This window comes from Strix uralensis, chromosome 1, assembly GCF_047716275.1.
Source record: "Strix uralensis isolate ZFMK-TIS-50842 chromosome 1, bStrUra1, whole genome shotgun sequence".
Lineage (NCBI taxonomy): Eukaryota > Metazoa > Chordata > Aves > Strigiformes > Strigidae > Strix > Strix uralensis.
Window position 1 is genome coordinate 134809813 of NC_133972.1, and position 16129 is coordinate 134825941.

The following is a 16129-nucleotide window of genomic DNA, read 5'->3' on the forward strand; positions in this document are numbered from 1 at the left end:
TGTTTTAGTCACTGCTGAGCAGTGCTTACACAGAGCCAAGGCCTTTTCTGCTTCTCACCCCACCCCACCAGCGAGGAGGCTGGGGGTGCACAAGAAGTTGGGAGGGGGCACAGCTGGGACAGCTGACCGCAACTGACCAAAGGGATATCCCAGACCATATGACGTCAGGCTCAGCATATAAAGCTGGGGGAAGAGAAGGAAGGGGGTGAGGTTTGGAGTGATGGCGTTTTGTCTTCCCAAGTAACCGTTATGCGTGATGGAGCCCTGCTCTCCTGGAGATGGCTGAACACCTGTCTGCTGATGGGAAGTGGCGAATGAATTCCTTGTTTTACTTTGCCTGCCTGCACGGCTTTTGCTTTACTTACTAAATTGTGTTTATCTCAACCCATAAATTTTCTTACTTTTACTCTTCCGATTCTCTCCCTTGTTCCACTGTGAGGTGAGTGAGAGAGCTGCTGTGTGGGGCTTAGTTGCCGGCTGGGGTTTAACCTCATCAGTGAAGATGGGAATTTATAAGGATACGCAAGAATGCAATTGGTTTGGAAAAGGGCGGGTTTTTTTTTCTATTTAGATATCACTTCTGTGACTTACTTTTACATGCTCTGAAAGTTACTGGCTCTGGAATTCAAGTTCAGTAACACACAGATTAGAAATTGTGAAGATGGGCGAGTTAAACTGTCTATACAGAAATAACCACTATGGGCTTCCTCTTTTTACTGTTTTTTTGACTGTTTTTTAAAGGAAATATCTGCCTCTTACAGTCTGGGAGACAGCTTGAACCGTTTGTCTCTGAAACAGCATTACCCAGTTGGTTCTGCAGGTTGCTGAAACAATAGCTTGAAAGGGTGAAAAGTGCCTTTTGTATCCTTTCCAGGTCTTCAGACAGTTCTGCCTTAACAAAGAACATGGGTTAATGTCAGCTACTATCCTAGTACTGGAAGGTATCTGCTTTCTTGCGAGAAGGAAAGGTAAGGATTTAGCTACTTCTCAGAAGAGCACTACCCCTGGGGAGAAATAGAGGGGGAAGAGTTATGGACCTCATCCCACTGATGTACAAAGCAGGGGCTGATTGTGGTGAGTGGAAGTAAAATCTCCTCAGCACTAGCTCTTGTCATTTCATTTATCTGGTTCCTTACCCACCCTACAATTCTTATTATTAATCTCTGTATTATGGTTTTAACCAAAAAAGCATCTAGTAGTGTATTAAATACTTCAGTGAAGTCCAGAGAGATGATGCCTGCTCTAAACCATCTGTATAGAAAACCAGTTATCCATAAAATTTACCAGTTCAGGCTGGCACAATGTATTTTTGGCAACTATCACCTTTTCAATTTCCTTCCATATCTTCAAGTATTCATCCTTCAAAATTCTCAGAACATGTAACTTCAGTAAAGTTTAGCCCCAGGTAGAATTTTATCCTAAAAGCCATATATAGAAATATAAATCTCAGGCTGGTTTATTGAAGTTTTGCGTATTGTGCAATGTGGGTTATATTTTGCACTCCTCACATACATACCTAGTCAAATACATATTCTGGATGAACAGAATCTGGTTCTTAACTTGTCTTTCTTTTGTTCCTTTGGTTTGTTATATAAAACTATCATAAAGCTTTCCTACTTAAAAGGGAAGTGGCAGAAAAAAAGCAGCTTTCCAAATCTGACACAATCCAGTTTTGTAGTAGTTTTGTAATTATTTGACTATTTTCACTACCATTTAAAGCATAAATTAACAGTTGTATGTTGTTTGGGGGTACAATATGGTGTATATCATAGCAACATTGACCAGATATCTTGTTAAAATGCCTCGCAGGGGGTAGTTTTTTTCTCGGGGCAGACTTCAGTGTTCTTTGGCAGGAGTCTGTGTATCGTGGAACATGAGCTGGCAACAGGCTGTAGGGAAGCATTCTGGTGAGCTAACATGGCACTTTTGCCTTAATGCCCGTAAAAAATAATCCGATTTATCCATACTTTGTTGAAGAGGGGAAAGAAAAAAGGTCGTTGACGCTTCATGTGCAAAAGTATTTTTAAAAGATAGTGTGCATATTGGTATCTATCTTTCCTCCCTAAAAACTTGTCTACAGCCACAGTGCATATATAGATGTAGGGACCGCAGTATCTCCACTGACCCTGTTCCTCTCAGCTGCCCGTGGAGGGGCTCCTGCAGACCAGTGGTTATTCATCCGTCTCCCTGCACGCAGGAATTCTTCGTCGCATCTCCCGGGAGTCCGTTCACCTTTGCCCAGAGCGACCATCGCCGGGGCCGGGCCCCTCTCCCCGAGGCCCTTCCCAGCTCACACCCCGGCCGGGGCACAGCGGGAGCCGGCGGGCTCTCTCGGCACAATGGCGTTGCCAGGGATGGAAACCCCCTCCCCCCGCACCGCCCGCCAGCGGCCGAGGAGGGGATTAAACACCCCGAGCGCCGGACACCCCGGCCGGTCACCGCCCGCGGCGGGGCCTGCTGGCTCTGCCCGCGCTCCGGCGCCGCGCCAGGGGAGAGGGAGGGAGACGGGCCCCTGAGGGACCGCCCGCCCGCCCGCCGCCCCTCCGGGAGCGGGCACCCGGCCTCCGCCCCAGGCGCTGCCTGAGGAGCAGGGGCCCGGCCGCCTCCCGCCCGCCCTGCAACCCCCCCTCCGCCCCCCGGCACAGCGCAGGCGGCGAACAATGGCTCCCGCCCGCCCCCCGGCTTCCCCGGCCGCTGCTCGGGCGGGCTGCTCCGGGGCCGGCCCCGCCCCGCCGCTCGGCGGCCGCCGCTCCCCCGCCCCTCCCCGCCTCAGCCGCCCAAGTCCCTTGAACTTTCCCCGGGCGCTCGCAACGAGCGGCCCGCGCCGGGCTGCCTCGGCCGCCGCTGCCCGCGCAGCCCCCTGCGCCCCCCGCCGAGTCCCCCGCAAGCACCGCCTGCCCTCGGAGCCTCCAAACCCCCCGCACACCGCCCACCCGGGGACCCTCCGCGACCCCTCCGCCGCCGCTGCGCGGAGAAGAGCCCCCCCCCCCGCTCCGCTCCTCTCCCCTTCACACCTCACGCAGCTCCCCCGCCCTCCCCAGCACGCCCACCCGCGGCACCCCTCCACCCGCCCCGCCAGCCCCCCGCCTCCTCGCTCGCCTTCCCTCTGCCTGCCTACCCCCGCCCCGGTCCGCACACGCCCACCCCCGTCCCCTGCCCCTTCCCCAGAGCCAGACCCGCGCCGTGCCGGGCAGAGCCCCCCGCTGCCGGCTCCGCTCCTCGCCCCGGGGCCGCGCTGACCTCCGCGCTCTCCTTCCCGCCGCCGAGGAGAAACCCCCTCAACAAAGGGGGGGGGGAGCAGCGAAAGGCGGGGGGGCACCCGCGGACTCCCAGACACGCACACGCCCGGCCGCTCCGTCCGGATGCGGTGAGCCCCCCGCTTCGCCTCCGGGGCCGCGTCAGCGCGGGAGGGAAGAAGAGGAGAAGCGGCGGCTCTCCGGCGGCGCGGCGCGGCCAGCCGCCACCATGGGCTGCTGCACCGGGCGCTGCACGCTCATCTTCCTCTGCTCGCTGCAGCTGGTGAGTGCCCGCTCGGCGGCCGGCCCGGGGCACGCTTCGGCTTCGCGGGGGGCGGGAGGGGACGGGCGCTCTCCCCCGGGCACGGCCGCCGGGGGCAGGGAGCGCCGCTGCCCCGGCCGCGGAGCTGTCCGCGCCGCGTGCGGGCGGGCGGCCCCGCTCCCGCCGCCCCGACGGCCCCGCTGCCGCCGGCCCGCCCGCGCCCGCTCCTCGCCCCCGGCCCCTAAGTTTTGCCGCGCGGCGGGAGGAGGACGCGGCGCGGGGCGAGGGCGGCCCCGCGGCTGGGGAGGGGAGAGGCGGCGGCGCCTCACGCGGGCGGCTGTCAGCGCTCCCGGCCTGAGGGACAGCGGCTCCTCCGCCCGCCCCGGCGGCGCTTCCCCGCTCCCCGCGGGAGCTTCCCCCGCCTGCCGAGAGCAGACGCGGACGGGGAGGAAGAGGGCACCGGCCGCCGGCCGAGCGGGGCCCGGCCCGCGCGCTGCTGGGCGCCGCCGGCCGCCCCCCACCTCCCCCCCTCAGCGCCGTGGGGAGGGGTGCGCGGAAAACACCGTCATCGCCGCCGCTTCCCGTTTTTCTGTCTTTCTTAACCTCTGTGAAAGCGGCGTCTGCCGGCCGCCTCCTGTTACTTTTCTTGGGATTCCTTTCCTCCGATTAAATACTCCTCGGTGTGCGATCGAAACGGTGCATCTTCTTCTCTTTGTTTACCGAAGTTGGCATATTTGTTTCAGAGAGAAAGAGTTGACGAGACAAAACACCGCCAAACAGCACTAATCCTTCCTCTGGCTCATTAGCTGGATGATAAAATAATGCTCCTCTTTAACAGTAGTCCCTGGTCCCAAGAGTATTTTAAAAGATTTTTCTCTCTTCCAGTGACTCAGAGTCATCATTTTGCCACATGATCTTTCTTAAGATGGGTGTTGTTCCTTGTGTGTGTGTCTGTAAAGAAGAAAAGTGGGATGCATTCACTGGGTTGTTTTTTTTTTTTCCCCTAATCCTTTGCTAATCTTTCTAGTTTTCTGTTACAGCGCTTTGAAATCGTTTCTGTTTCAGGGGTAATACACTTAAACGCAATACGTACAATTACTTCATTGGAAGATCCTCATTCATTTTCAAGGCTTTATGCCAGATTCGCAGCCTGTGTAAACTGGTGTACCTCCATTGTTTCCAGTCCGTGTCTGGACCTTATTCAGATGTGCTTTAGTGTGATGGAGCTAAGTGTAGTATAAGTACTTCAATGGCACAACCTTGCCAAAAAGCAGAGAAGACATGCAATTTGTACTTTTAGTGCAAGGAAAGCTTTGTTTGTACATTTCTGGCCTTTTTTTTTTTTTTTTTTTTCTTGATCTACATCGGTTTTGCAGATACTGTCCTATCGACTTCTATCACTCATGATTTACTTCAGTGCATGCAGGAGGGGAAACAAACCCTTTTTCTTCAAATACATCTCTCCGCCAGTTATGAAGGTTATAATAACTGTGTTTACTATTCTGTAGAATTACTTGGCGGCTATAAAAATTCAAGTAAAGTGTGAATAGCCACCATAATCCGCAGAGAAATGCATATAAAGTCTTTCAGAAAGAGATTCGTATTTTATAAAAGACCTATCAGATGGTATCACAACTTTCAAAAATGACTTAATGCATAGTTTTTTCTACTGTACTTTTATAATAATGTTCCACTGTCATATCCATGTCTTTCAGGCACTGATAAATGTCTGTATGGCAAAATGCTTTCATTTTAATTTATTTTCATTTAAAAGTAAAAGTAGATCCAAGAAGTAATCTTGTAGACATGAACTTTAAGCTCAGGTACTTTCTGTGATGTCAGCAGTGGTAGTGTTCAGTTTATGTCTGTAGAAGTTGTCGCCACAGGCAGTTTTAGATCTTTTTCTAACATCTCAGAGGTCATGAGTATAAAGCATGCACAACAAAACTACATCTCCAGACATTACTGTCATTAAGCGAGATTTATTTTGCCTTACATCCATTTATGGAGGAGGGGTGAAAGAGGTATTACTGACTGTGGACAACATTTAGATTAAATGTTCCAAAACCCAAAGCACTTGTAGTGCTAATTTGTAGCATTTCAGAAGTACAGATGATTTATAGGACTTGAGGAAGAACTTCAGAGAAGGAGACAGATGGGCACGTATTTTAAGAAAGGAAGTTGTTCACCTAAGTCATATTCTGGTCATGTCAGAAGAGGGCCTGGGAACAGTTCAGGCTTAACCTTAAGATTAGCCTTTAGGTATCACCTGAGACGAGGTGTCTTCTAGAAAACAGTTGGCAACACTTTTTATAACATACAGGTACTATGTAGATTCTCTTTGTTATAAGATGATGTGAAGTAAGAAAGCCAAATTCCTGGAAACATGTTCATAGCAAAGGTTTGGTTCTCTTTCTAATGAAAGATGCAGCGTTTAGTGGCCTCAAAGCACAGTTTCTTCATTCCTTAAAACCGCCATCTTCTCTAACTTCTCTAACTCTCTAACTAGGCTGCATGTTTGTATGTCGATGGGATGAAGAATTACAAGGTGAAGAGAACAACAGTTATGGCACGACAGTCAGTAAAATACCCTTTCTCTAATGACAATACATTAAGTGTATTAACTTCAAGAAGATGTGTTTGTAATTTTCAGTGCTGTTTGTCAGTTGGAGGATTTTGACATAAAAATGACTATAATACCAAATTTCAGCTATGTTTTGATCCATGAAAGTGTTTATTTCTGACAGACAGCTTTTACATTTTATAATAAACACATTTTAATGTTAAGTTCAGTAATCCCAAGGACAGTCTGTAGTTAGTCTTCTATAGTTTAATGATAACCTCATTCTTAAACCTGAATCTATGTCATTATGTGTAATACAGGATTCTGGAAAAAATCACCGGTATGGGAGGCTAGGTGGCACCAGTTCAGGGAAAGTTGTTAGCCGCATGGTTTCCTTGAGCCTCTGCAGGTGGATTCTGCTTCTGAAAGTCAAGGGTATTTTGTGCAAGACCTATATTGTGCCCCCCCAAAAAACCCTGTGGTCTTTCACTGTTTTACTCTTCCTGACTGAAGCATCGTCATATGCCATTTCCAAAGTTGTCAAACTAAGAACTCGGAAGTGTATGGGTAACTTTTTGTGCATAAATCTGTCATTAAGACTATTAGGAACTATGTATACATCAGAAAAACATATCATAAGGATATATGAATCCTTTGGATTACAGTCATAATTCTTCCTGGTGCGCTGGAAGTCTCAGATGTTGGCCTTGTCTATACTAGAAAATTAAAGCAACTGCCAGAGATGGTGCCTTTGCTAGTATAGCCACCATAAAATACTTCAACATGAAAATGTTTGGGAAATAAAACAAATTCAAAAAATATTGAATTCTGGAAGGGGTAAATTGACAACGAGCTGCAGAGAGATTTAGCTGTGTGAACCCAATTGATGTTAATATGTGTCACGCAGTGAAAATCTTCATCCTGCTTTGAAAATGTGATTCTGAGAAACTACCATTGCAGGATAATTTTGTTTCAACATTTACAGCCAGTGGAAGTTTTTGATACCTGGAAGTATACAGATATACAAACACAAAGAACTGTAAATAAGGGAGATCAGGAATGAGATTTTCAAAGCGATGGAGGGAAGATTAATGGAAAGCACATGGCTAACTCCCCTTCATTGCTTTAACAGTGTCATTTCATGTGTTTATCCTTGGACTTTTCTGCACCGTGTTCATTGTATAGGTCTTGATTTAGAACTGTATGTTTTATCCAGTATAGTTAGTGTAAAATGGGCTGTTCCCTATTTAGCCTGTTACTTTCCAAATAATTTAAGTGTCAGAAGACAACATTGGGAAATGATTCCAGTGGAAACACAGCTTCTGCGTATTGATGTTTTAACAATCTCTAGTTTGGGGAGTGCAGTTGGTCATTTTAACAGACTAATTCCTCTAAATATTCAGAAGATTTATGTTTGTGATTGCCATTAACATTAATTATACTGATGTATGTAAATCCTCATGCTTGGAGATGAGACTGTATCCATTAGACTGAACGATAGCGTTTCATCATTTGTTACTGTCCATAGAGGAATTTCAGCAGTTATGTAGGGAAATGATATATGCCATGCATAGATTTTCATCTCATTTTAAAATGCTTTATAAAGCTGGAAACTCTAATTTATGATTTTGGCTCTTGGTGCTTGTATGTTAGAACTGACAGATAACAGTTATTCAGTTAACAGCTCAGGGATTCAAGGGATTTGATAAATTTGAGAAAGTAAAATCTTTGAACCGGTAAATTGCTGCATCTTTTTATGTTGGTAAAAGAATCACTGGCCCATTGATCTGGAGATGAAGCATCTGTCCACTGATAAAGGAGGAGGAAGTATGAGGGGGTGCCTATTGTACTAGCAGGGGTGGAGGAGGCTTGGGATTTTAGCCCCGAACAATGCGCTGGTTGCAGGATGTTGCCCTTTCTGTTAAGGCAGCTGACTTGAGAATGGTGTTTTGCTCCAATAACTCAAACGAAATCCCCAAAACATGTAACCGTTGCTGGTAGCTGTGTCTAAGAGGCTGATATGATTGTTGTACGGGTGTATAATTGCATTTAACATTAAGATTGGGAGTAATACACTGCATCCAGTAGAACTACTTGAGTTAAATCTTTGCAATCCAGAAGATGTGTGAGACTAAACCACTGCTAGGATCTCTCTCATCAGGGGCAAAAGAGTAGCAAGTAGCAATAAGTGTTTTTCACTTTGTGTTTGTAGTTTATTTTATGAAGTTATTCAGAGATACCTGTTAGAAAAATACACATTCCCAGTGTATCAGCACTGTAGTGTTTAACCACTCCATGCACTAGAAATTCAGCCTCAGTAGTGAAATCCGCTCCTGCTAAAGCCACATGTAATACTTTTTTCAGTTCAGTGACCCAAAGTTGGGAATTAAAGACTTGAGGAACCCTGAACTTTCAGAGTTCTCTGAAATTTCTGAACTGGGTGAATTTCTTAAAGAAGCCGTGCAGCTCTTGCTTAGCTTTAGGCTCTGTTCAGCACAGCAGGCTATTTTTCTACAATTCCTTGCTGCTCTATGACTGACAGTCAATAGTCCTAGAAACATGTAATGAATATTTTTACAGTGATGAAGTGAAAGAGTTAAGATTTCAATAATAATAATGGCAATTAATTCACTGAAAATTGGGAATTATATAGTTATCCTTCCTGTCTATAAGATCAGTAAGTTTTGGAAATAATTATTTTAAGAACACTGGAATATGCTGCTGATCTGCATCTATTTCAAAATCTGCTACATTCTGCCAAGACACAATTCTTGGGACTAGGAAACAACAATTACATTTTTGGAAATCGTGGGAAACTTGGAAGGATAGTATTGTTGGATCCAAATGGAACTTTGGTAGGACTTGCAGAACTTTAACACACAGTAGGTTTATGTTTAGAGATCATGTGGGATCGACTGCACTTACAGTTGATTAGGTGGTATTTAAATCTTGCTGATTTTTGTGACGTTTGGATCTGAAATAAAAACCTGTAAGACTAGGTAATCTTAGGTCATGTTTTCAACCTGTATGTATCTTACATGCGTCTTGTAGGTATAAAGTGTATCCTTTTAGTTTTGGGGGCCAAAATCTGGTAAGCTGACAAATAAGTAAAATCACAATTCTTTAATTTTTCAGGTAAAAGTGTTGCATTTTGACTCCTCATGATATCCAAATTACTTTTCCACATAACCAAACAATTAATTGATTAGGTGAGCAAAGAGAGAGTCAAACCAGTCACACAGATCACTGGCCCAAGAAAAGTGCACAAGAAAAGTGAGTGGAGTTTTTGTACTTCACTTGAATAGGACCAGAATCAATTCACACATTCAATACAGATATTGGTAAGATGGTCTCTTATTGGATGTGATCAGTGAAAAGAAAAGAGTTAGTGAGTCCAGGAAGTAACAAGGGCAAAATTCTGATTAAATATTAGGAAAAAAAATTGACAGTGAGAGCAGTCATATACTGAATCATGTTTTCCAGAGAAGTTGTGGAAACTCCATCCTTGAGTAAATTCAGAACCCATCTGAACATACCTCAGAAAAACCTGATCTAACTGAAGTGTACCTGATGTTGAACTTGGCCCTGTTATGAGCAAAGGTTTTTTACCAGATGACCTCTAGAGATTCCTTTCAACTTAGGTTATCCTGTGATTATATGATCTTACCAGAGCATAAGGAATAAGGGCCTTCAATTCTTTTTTAGAAGGGTATTTAAAACACACGGTAATTTGGTTTGTTTTGAAATAATTAGTTTCTTAATTTGTTGTGGGCATAATACCGTGAAAATAGGCTTGATATGGCAATAACAATCCTAGTATTCAGTTGTATCTCTTGGTATCAAACTTCAGTGTTAAATTAAATGAGAAGTACCTGTGATGGCCTTGTCATTTATTTTTTCACAAATAATAGTTCTGTGATACAATGTAGTACGTCAGGTCTTTTGAACTCATTAGTATTGGAGCAAAATGTATTTTATTCATTCAGGCCTGTAATTAATTGCTAAGCAGTTATTTTGGGGCAAAGAGCCTGTTATTTCTATCTGTATGGGGAAATGAACTCTGCACATTTTTGTTTCTAGATGAGTAATATAAAGGAGCAGTAATAAGTGACTGTATGGTTCAAGAGACTGATAATACGATACAGAGTTTTTCACCTCTAGGTCACATTTTGAAATTCACTGCAAGTTAGATGAGAGCAAATGTTATTATGGTTTGTATGAAATGTTAGTGGTCTTGATATAGCGTCAATACAAAAATATAATCTCCATTATTAGTCCTAATTTCCACCTTTTATGTTATATGAGGAGGGTCAAGGTTGGTGGCCATGGTACTGTGAAGACCGAAGATCTTTGTGACAATGTTTTCTTCAGGTCATCTTTTTAGGGGTGCTAGCAGGCCAGCGTAATGAAGTTTGCACTGCCTTTGCTTATATTGGGCACTGTATCTTTGCTAGGCATGTCAGCACAGGCAGGCATTTGTACGCTTTATGAGTCACAGTAAATTGAAATGAAAAATAGTGTTAATTGCATGTATTTTCTCTAAATTTCATCTTTTTCATTGGTCAGAAAGAACATCTCTTTTATTTAGTACATTTCGCCTTGAAAATAGAATTTGGGCAATAGCAAGTGGAAAATGTCTCATTGAATCTTGAAGCAGCTCAGATTTGTCTAAGATGAAACCGTTTTCTCCTCATCTATCAATAGCAGTTAATGCATACCTTCCTAAAGAGTATGCTGGCAGGTTTCGGATCATACGCTACTACACTTGGTGAGACCTGCAATTCCTTGACAGAACAGTGCCAGCACTGCTGTGACAAATTTTAGTATGTCATGGGCTTTTTTTTTTTTTTTCTTTCCCCACGTGTGTCCAGTGAAATCTTTGTAATCTCGCTACGGATCTGTGCCTTTGGTAGTTCTGTAAAAGACAGTGGTAAGCTGGATTTAATCACTGTTCTCTGATCTCAGGAACATACAGAGTGCTTAAGACCCTGGTAATAAAAAGGTAGTAAAAGATTTTATTTTAGTCTTTTTGCTTTTTACTATACTTCCTTATCATCTTGTCTTTCTTCAAACACAGCCATACCTTGCATGTAATCTCAGCTCAGATGGATTTTTTTAATGCTGTGGTGATTTGGGACTTGTTCTTACGAGTTGCCGAATGCCCTCCAGCTCTCATTAAAGTTGCTGAAAGTCATTCTTTTACATATAGGCTCTTTATAATGATAGGTTCAAGCAAAAGCAGCAGCGAACCCTTTCCACCTAGTGAATGCCAGCATTACGTTAAAAGGAAAGGAAAAAGAGAAGTTTTCTACTTAATACAACAACCAATACAACAAATATCCATTACAGAAATTAATATCATGAAGCAGTAAAATTGAAAATTTTATGAAATGCAAAAGGAAGATAATTGTAAAACAGTTATTTATGTTGAGGGTGACTCCCTTGAATAATCACAGTTTGTTCTTCCACAGATCTCTCCAATGGGGGTTGAGAGAAAGGTTTTTTTGTTTCATCAGTACAGAAGCTTTGGCTAGGAGTAAGTATAAATATATATAAAGAGCATATGCTTGACAATGAGCCAAATGGAACTTCCCTAAGGAGGGTTTTGACACACACCAAAGAAGCTACAGATAAAGCAAAGCAAGAATAATAATTAGGAGATGAACCATGAGCAGAAAGATCCTGAAATGCTTTTATAGTGAGGGAGATTATGTGGGAGCATGGGATGAAGAGTGTAGAAAGGCGCATTTAGATGAGCGTAAAGAAAGTGGGACATGGAAGCCCTCTTTAGGAGACAGATGAAAGTTGGCTCTGTGTGTGGGAGGAATTCCTGCCCATGGTTTCACTGAAAATGAGATCTTAAGAAAAGAGTTTTTATCTATCTTTTCTAACGTGCCACTGCTGATAAGCCAGTTTCTCACTACTCTATTGTAAAGTTACTGTGCTAGTGTCAGACCTTTTGAATAAAAAGAGCCAGGGAAGCAAAACCATATTATGATGATATTTTCTAGGGATATTGGAATGAATGGCAGACTTTCACATCCAATTTCAGTTTTACCCTTTGGTTGCGCCTTGAATACTCTGTGCTGTTCTGGGAACGCTGCAGCTTCGCTGCCCTGTTGGCAATTCCCGGAACCTGATGTGAGCAAAGTGCTTCTGGATCTTGGGAGCGTGCAGCTGAAGCTTAGCACAAGCCACAGTAGAGATGAGTAGACACGTAAATCCTTATCAGCCTTGTGCATCCCTACAAAAGAAAAAAAAACCCCACAATTAAATGCAGATTTTTAGATGGATTGAAAAGAGCTCATAATAAGTCTAAATGCATTTTGGAAACAGGATTCTGTTAAAATGGACTGCACAGGGAAAAATCTTTTCACAACTTTAGTCTACACAATCAAAGAATAAAAAGCTGAAGTATTCTAAAGCTGAAAACTGCAGTGCATTATAATGCAGGAATAGCATCACAAAAATATACAGTTCTACCTCTGCTTGTGAGCTATTAATTTTTTCCTGCTAAAAGCTTGCTGTATTTTTCTGGTGCAGAGTAAGCAGGGTGTTTCATTTCTCTAATATGTACTTCTTCATGAATTAAGTAGACATCATAAAGGTAAGTGTGTTTAGACTTTAACTGGAACAGAAACCTTGTTGCTTCTACAGACTGAATAATTTACATCATAGAAACCTGAAAAGCCTCTCTGCCCTCTAACGCAGATGGAGCTACTCAGAAAACTGAAGAGACATGGTCTCCTCATGGAGATCCCCTGAGCTACTGAAGATTCTTTAGTCAGTGTCTAGTCAGCCAGCTGTACATTTGTAGGATGCCTGTTTTAGTGTACCCACTAACATGTGCGTTCAAAATTACCAGATTTGGAAGATATTTTCACCAATTCCCACTATTTCCAGTTAATTCTTACGCTGGTGAAAGTCTCAGATTGGTGGTCAGCCTCATCCTTCCGATAAACCATTTCTGTTCTGATCAACAGGAAACTCTTTGCTCCAGTGCCTAGCTGTGAAATGATATGCTATGTCCATTTTCCCATTCCTCTTTTTTCTTGAGCCAGATGATTTGTTTCCAACTCTCCTCCCAACTATTTCAGAACAAGTTCCAAGTTCTGATCTTCATCTGTTCTATTGAAGTAGGATTCAGACCCTGTTCCCCCCAACCCCAAACCAGTCAGAATTGTTAAAATTTACTTGTGACTATAAATGGGCCCAGTAAACATCGGGTTTAAAGTTCTCCCCATCCTGAAAATATCCTTCACTTCTGTGGTTGAGTTCTCCCATAACATGTGGCTAAAAATACTGCACCATTCTAGGCAACTGGAAGAAATAGCAAATCAGTTACAAATAATGGATAGAATTCCTTGGTTAAAACAGAGAGAGTAATTAATGCTGTTTAGCAGAGCACTTTCAAAAACAAGGATGAATCTCCAGTCTTAAGGATCTACATGTGTATTTCACTGTCTTCTCCTCCAGCATTATTAAGAAAAAGCAAAGGCGTGCAGAAATGCATTTATGCTACTGTGGTCTGTTTCTCTTCACTTGTAGGAAAACCAAGTATGTGATTGTTACCTGCTTGATTTGCATCTATACAATGTAAGTTTTCTTTTAGTCTAAGTCACAGTTACTTGTGGTTCTTCACATCATGTTGGTTGCACAGCATTATGAAAAGGCTGGTTAGTTCTGAAAAGAAGACAATGTGAACAAGTGATACCTGATAAATGAACTAGTAGTATAATTTACTGTAATGCTGTTGTCAGAGGGCTTGCAATGGGAGTGTTGGAATGGAATGGAAAAAGTGCTTCCAAGTCTGAATTTACAATGACAAAGTAGACATATGGATGACAGTAGTCTAAATCCAAACTTCATTCAACTGAGTTTAAGTATATTAGATGCCATGAATGGCTTTAAGTTCTCTTGCTAATGTATAATTTAATCATAGCGGTTTGATGAAAGCCAAAGCTGACTGAGTTGTGCCAGAAGTGACCACAAAGTGCCAAAGTTTATTTAATTTGAATTAAGTGATGAAGTCCTTCGCTTCTCTAATATGTATTTTTTCGTGGGTTAAGTAGACATCATGAAGATAAGTGTGTTTAGATTTTAACTGTAACCAGTTACATCTGTTAATCTGTACAACTGTAATCAGTTGGATGCACTGATGATTCTCAAAATGTTAGCCTGTGCAGCTGGGATGCGGTGTGCCGCCTTGCACAGCGGTAATGCAGGGTGCTTGAAGCCTTGTCCTTTACTGTCGGGGTCACCGTTAGCCGGGGTCCTTTCTTCTCCGTGCAAGAACAGGAATGACACAACACCAATGTGATTATCAGATCGTCCATCTTTATTTTCCCATCCTGGTTACATTTATATCCTACTAAGTTCTGTATACGCACTCATCTATCTTCTAATAGGCTACAGGTTATCTACATGCGCTGTTCATGCGCCTCTACAAGCATTTGCATTGGTTAATTGCAATTGGCACGTAAAGCCCAAAACTTGCCAAAAACTCCCTGTCTCATACCCTGTTTTGCTCAGACTTGTGTGCTTTTGCTGACCACAGGTGTTTCTCACTTATCTGCTATCTTGTGTGTTTTTGCCAGCCTTATTTTGCTGGCCTTGTCTTCGTCCTTGCATTCTTCTGCCTGCACTAACTTCCCCCCAGCGCGGCCCAGACTCCTACACTTTACTGCAGCGTGGAGCACTGCACCAGGATGTTACTGAGTCCCGTCACGTAGGTACATGCACCTTGCTGCTTGTTCTGTTGTGGGACAGGTCGTAAACCTGTATCCACCCTGATCTGCTGAAATTTTTTACACACCCTGCATTTTTAAAAGATGTGTATTGCATGATGACCAGACAACCTCTTTTGGTCACATTTAACAAGCCTGGATCATGTAGAAAGAGTGGGAGGAACTGATGTCAAGTAGTTTTATTGCATTTCTGTACCCATGAAAAGTTCCAGGTTTCAGCGTTCAGCCAGGATGTGATACTTATTTGCACTGAAAGCTAAAGAACTCTTTCTGCAGAGCTCTGTGGCTGAAAGAGTGGCAAGGTTAATATGAGATCTCACTGAGCAACAGAGATTCTGGCCTTTTCCTTGTACAGGTAATAATTTAATTGTTACTTAGCTCTCTTGCATATTTGGTTTCCTTGGCCTATCTGACCTGTGAAATTCCTGGCCATGTGAATCTCTTATTTTTCTGTGAGATTTCTAGGCTGTAGTTAGATTTTTAGGCTGAACTGTGGTTCGTGCACATGCCAGACACGCTGGAGTGCTCCAATACTGCTGGGGTTTCACTTGCTTATTCATCTGTCGAGAAGCTGAAGTAATTAATGCCCCAAATCTGGTGCTGGGTTTGCACTTTTAAAAATCATTTGAAGCACATTGCAGCTGAAGTTGGCTCTGGACTAGGATGTGCATCCGAGATACACCTTGCCTCAAGTGCTTACAAACAAAAACAGGTAATGGAGTCAGAAAAGAGAGCCTGAAAATGTTTTGCTTTAGGCCCTACAGAAAGTCTCTGGAGTCCTAGTTCAGGCTGGTTTTCTACTTGGTGCTTCTTCATGTTTCTGCATATAGTAACCGTAATTCCTTTTTTATATTGGCCACAAGTGACTATGAGCATATTAACATTTCGATAGGCAATTTCTCTATTTGGGTGGGCTCATAATTTGGAGAACACATTTCTTTTTAATTCTGTACTGTTGGCAAAGTGGTTTTGAGGTGCTAAAATTCATTGCAAAGACAAAAATCTCTTTCTGTTTCAGAAGAAATATAGTAACTATGGATTGTCTTTTGGAAAGATTATTTTCAGGTGTTGACAGATTTGAGTTGATCCTGACAGGATTAGCTCTCCTGCAGAATGAGATTTACAAGTATCTACACCTGCACTGACTGCGTGCTTATTTGGGAATTCCCCCTCAGGTTGTAACCTCTGGACACAGGCTCTTGGAGAAGACATGAGTCAGTCTCTTAAGGGTGTTCTGGAGAATGGGAAAATAAAGAAGTGTCCCCAAAATGCTGGAACTGACCGTCTGCATACAGGGAAGGGACAATTTTGAGTCAGGGAA

The 16129-nt window shown here is 43.6% G+C and overlaps 1 protein-coding gene across 2 annotated transcripts in view; it reads left to right on the forward strand.

Annotated features, from left to right (window-relative positions):
* Positions 1-3361: 3361 nt before the first annotated feature.
* The window catches only part of NKAIN3 (sodium/potassium transporting ATPase interacting 3), a 399276-nt gene continuing 386508 nt past the window's right edge, over positions 3362-16129 (forward strand). For both annotated transcript variants that reach the window (XM_074882038.1, XM_074882049.1), the window contains exon 1: positions 3362-3519. In XM_074882038.1, the coding sequence (XP_074738139.1) occupies positions 3466-3519 (54 nt within the window). In that variant the 5' untranslated portion in view covers positions 3362-3465. The remainder of the gene's footprint in view (positions 3520-16129) is intronic.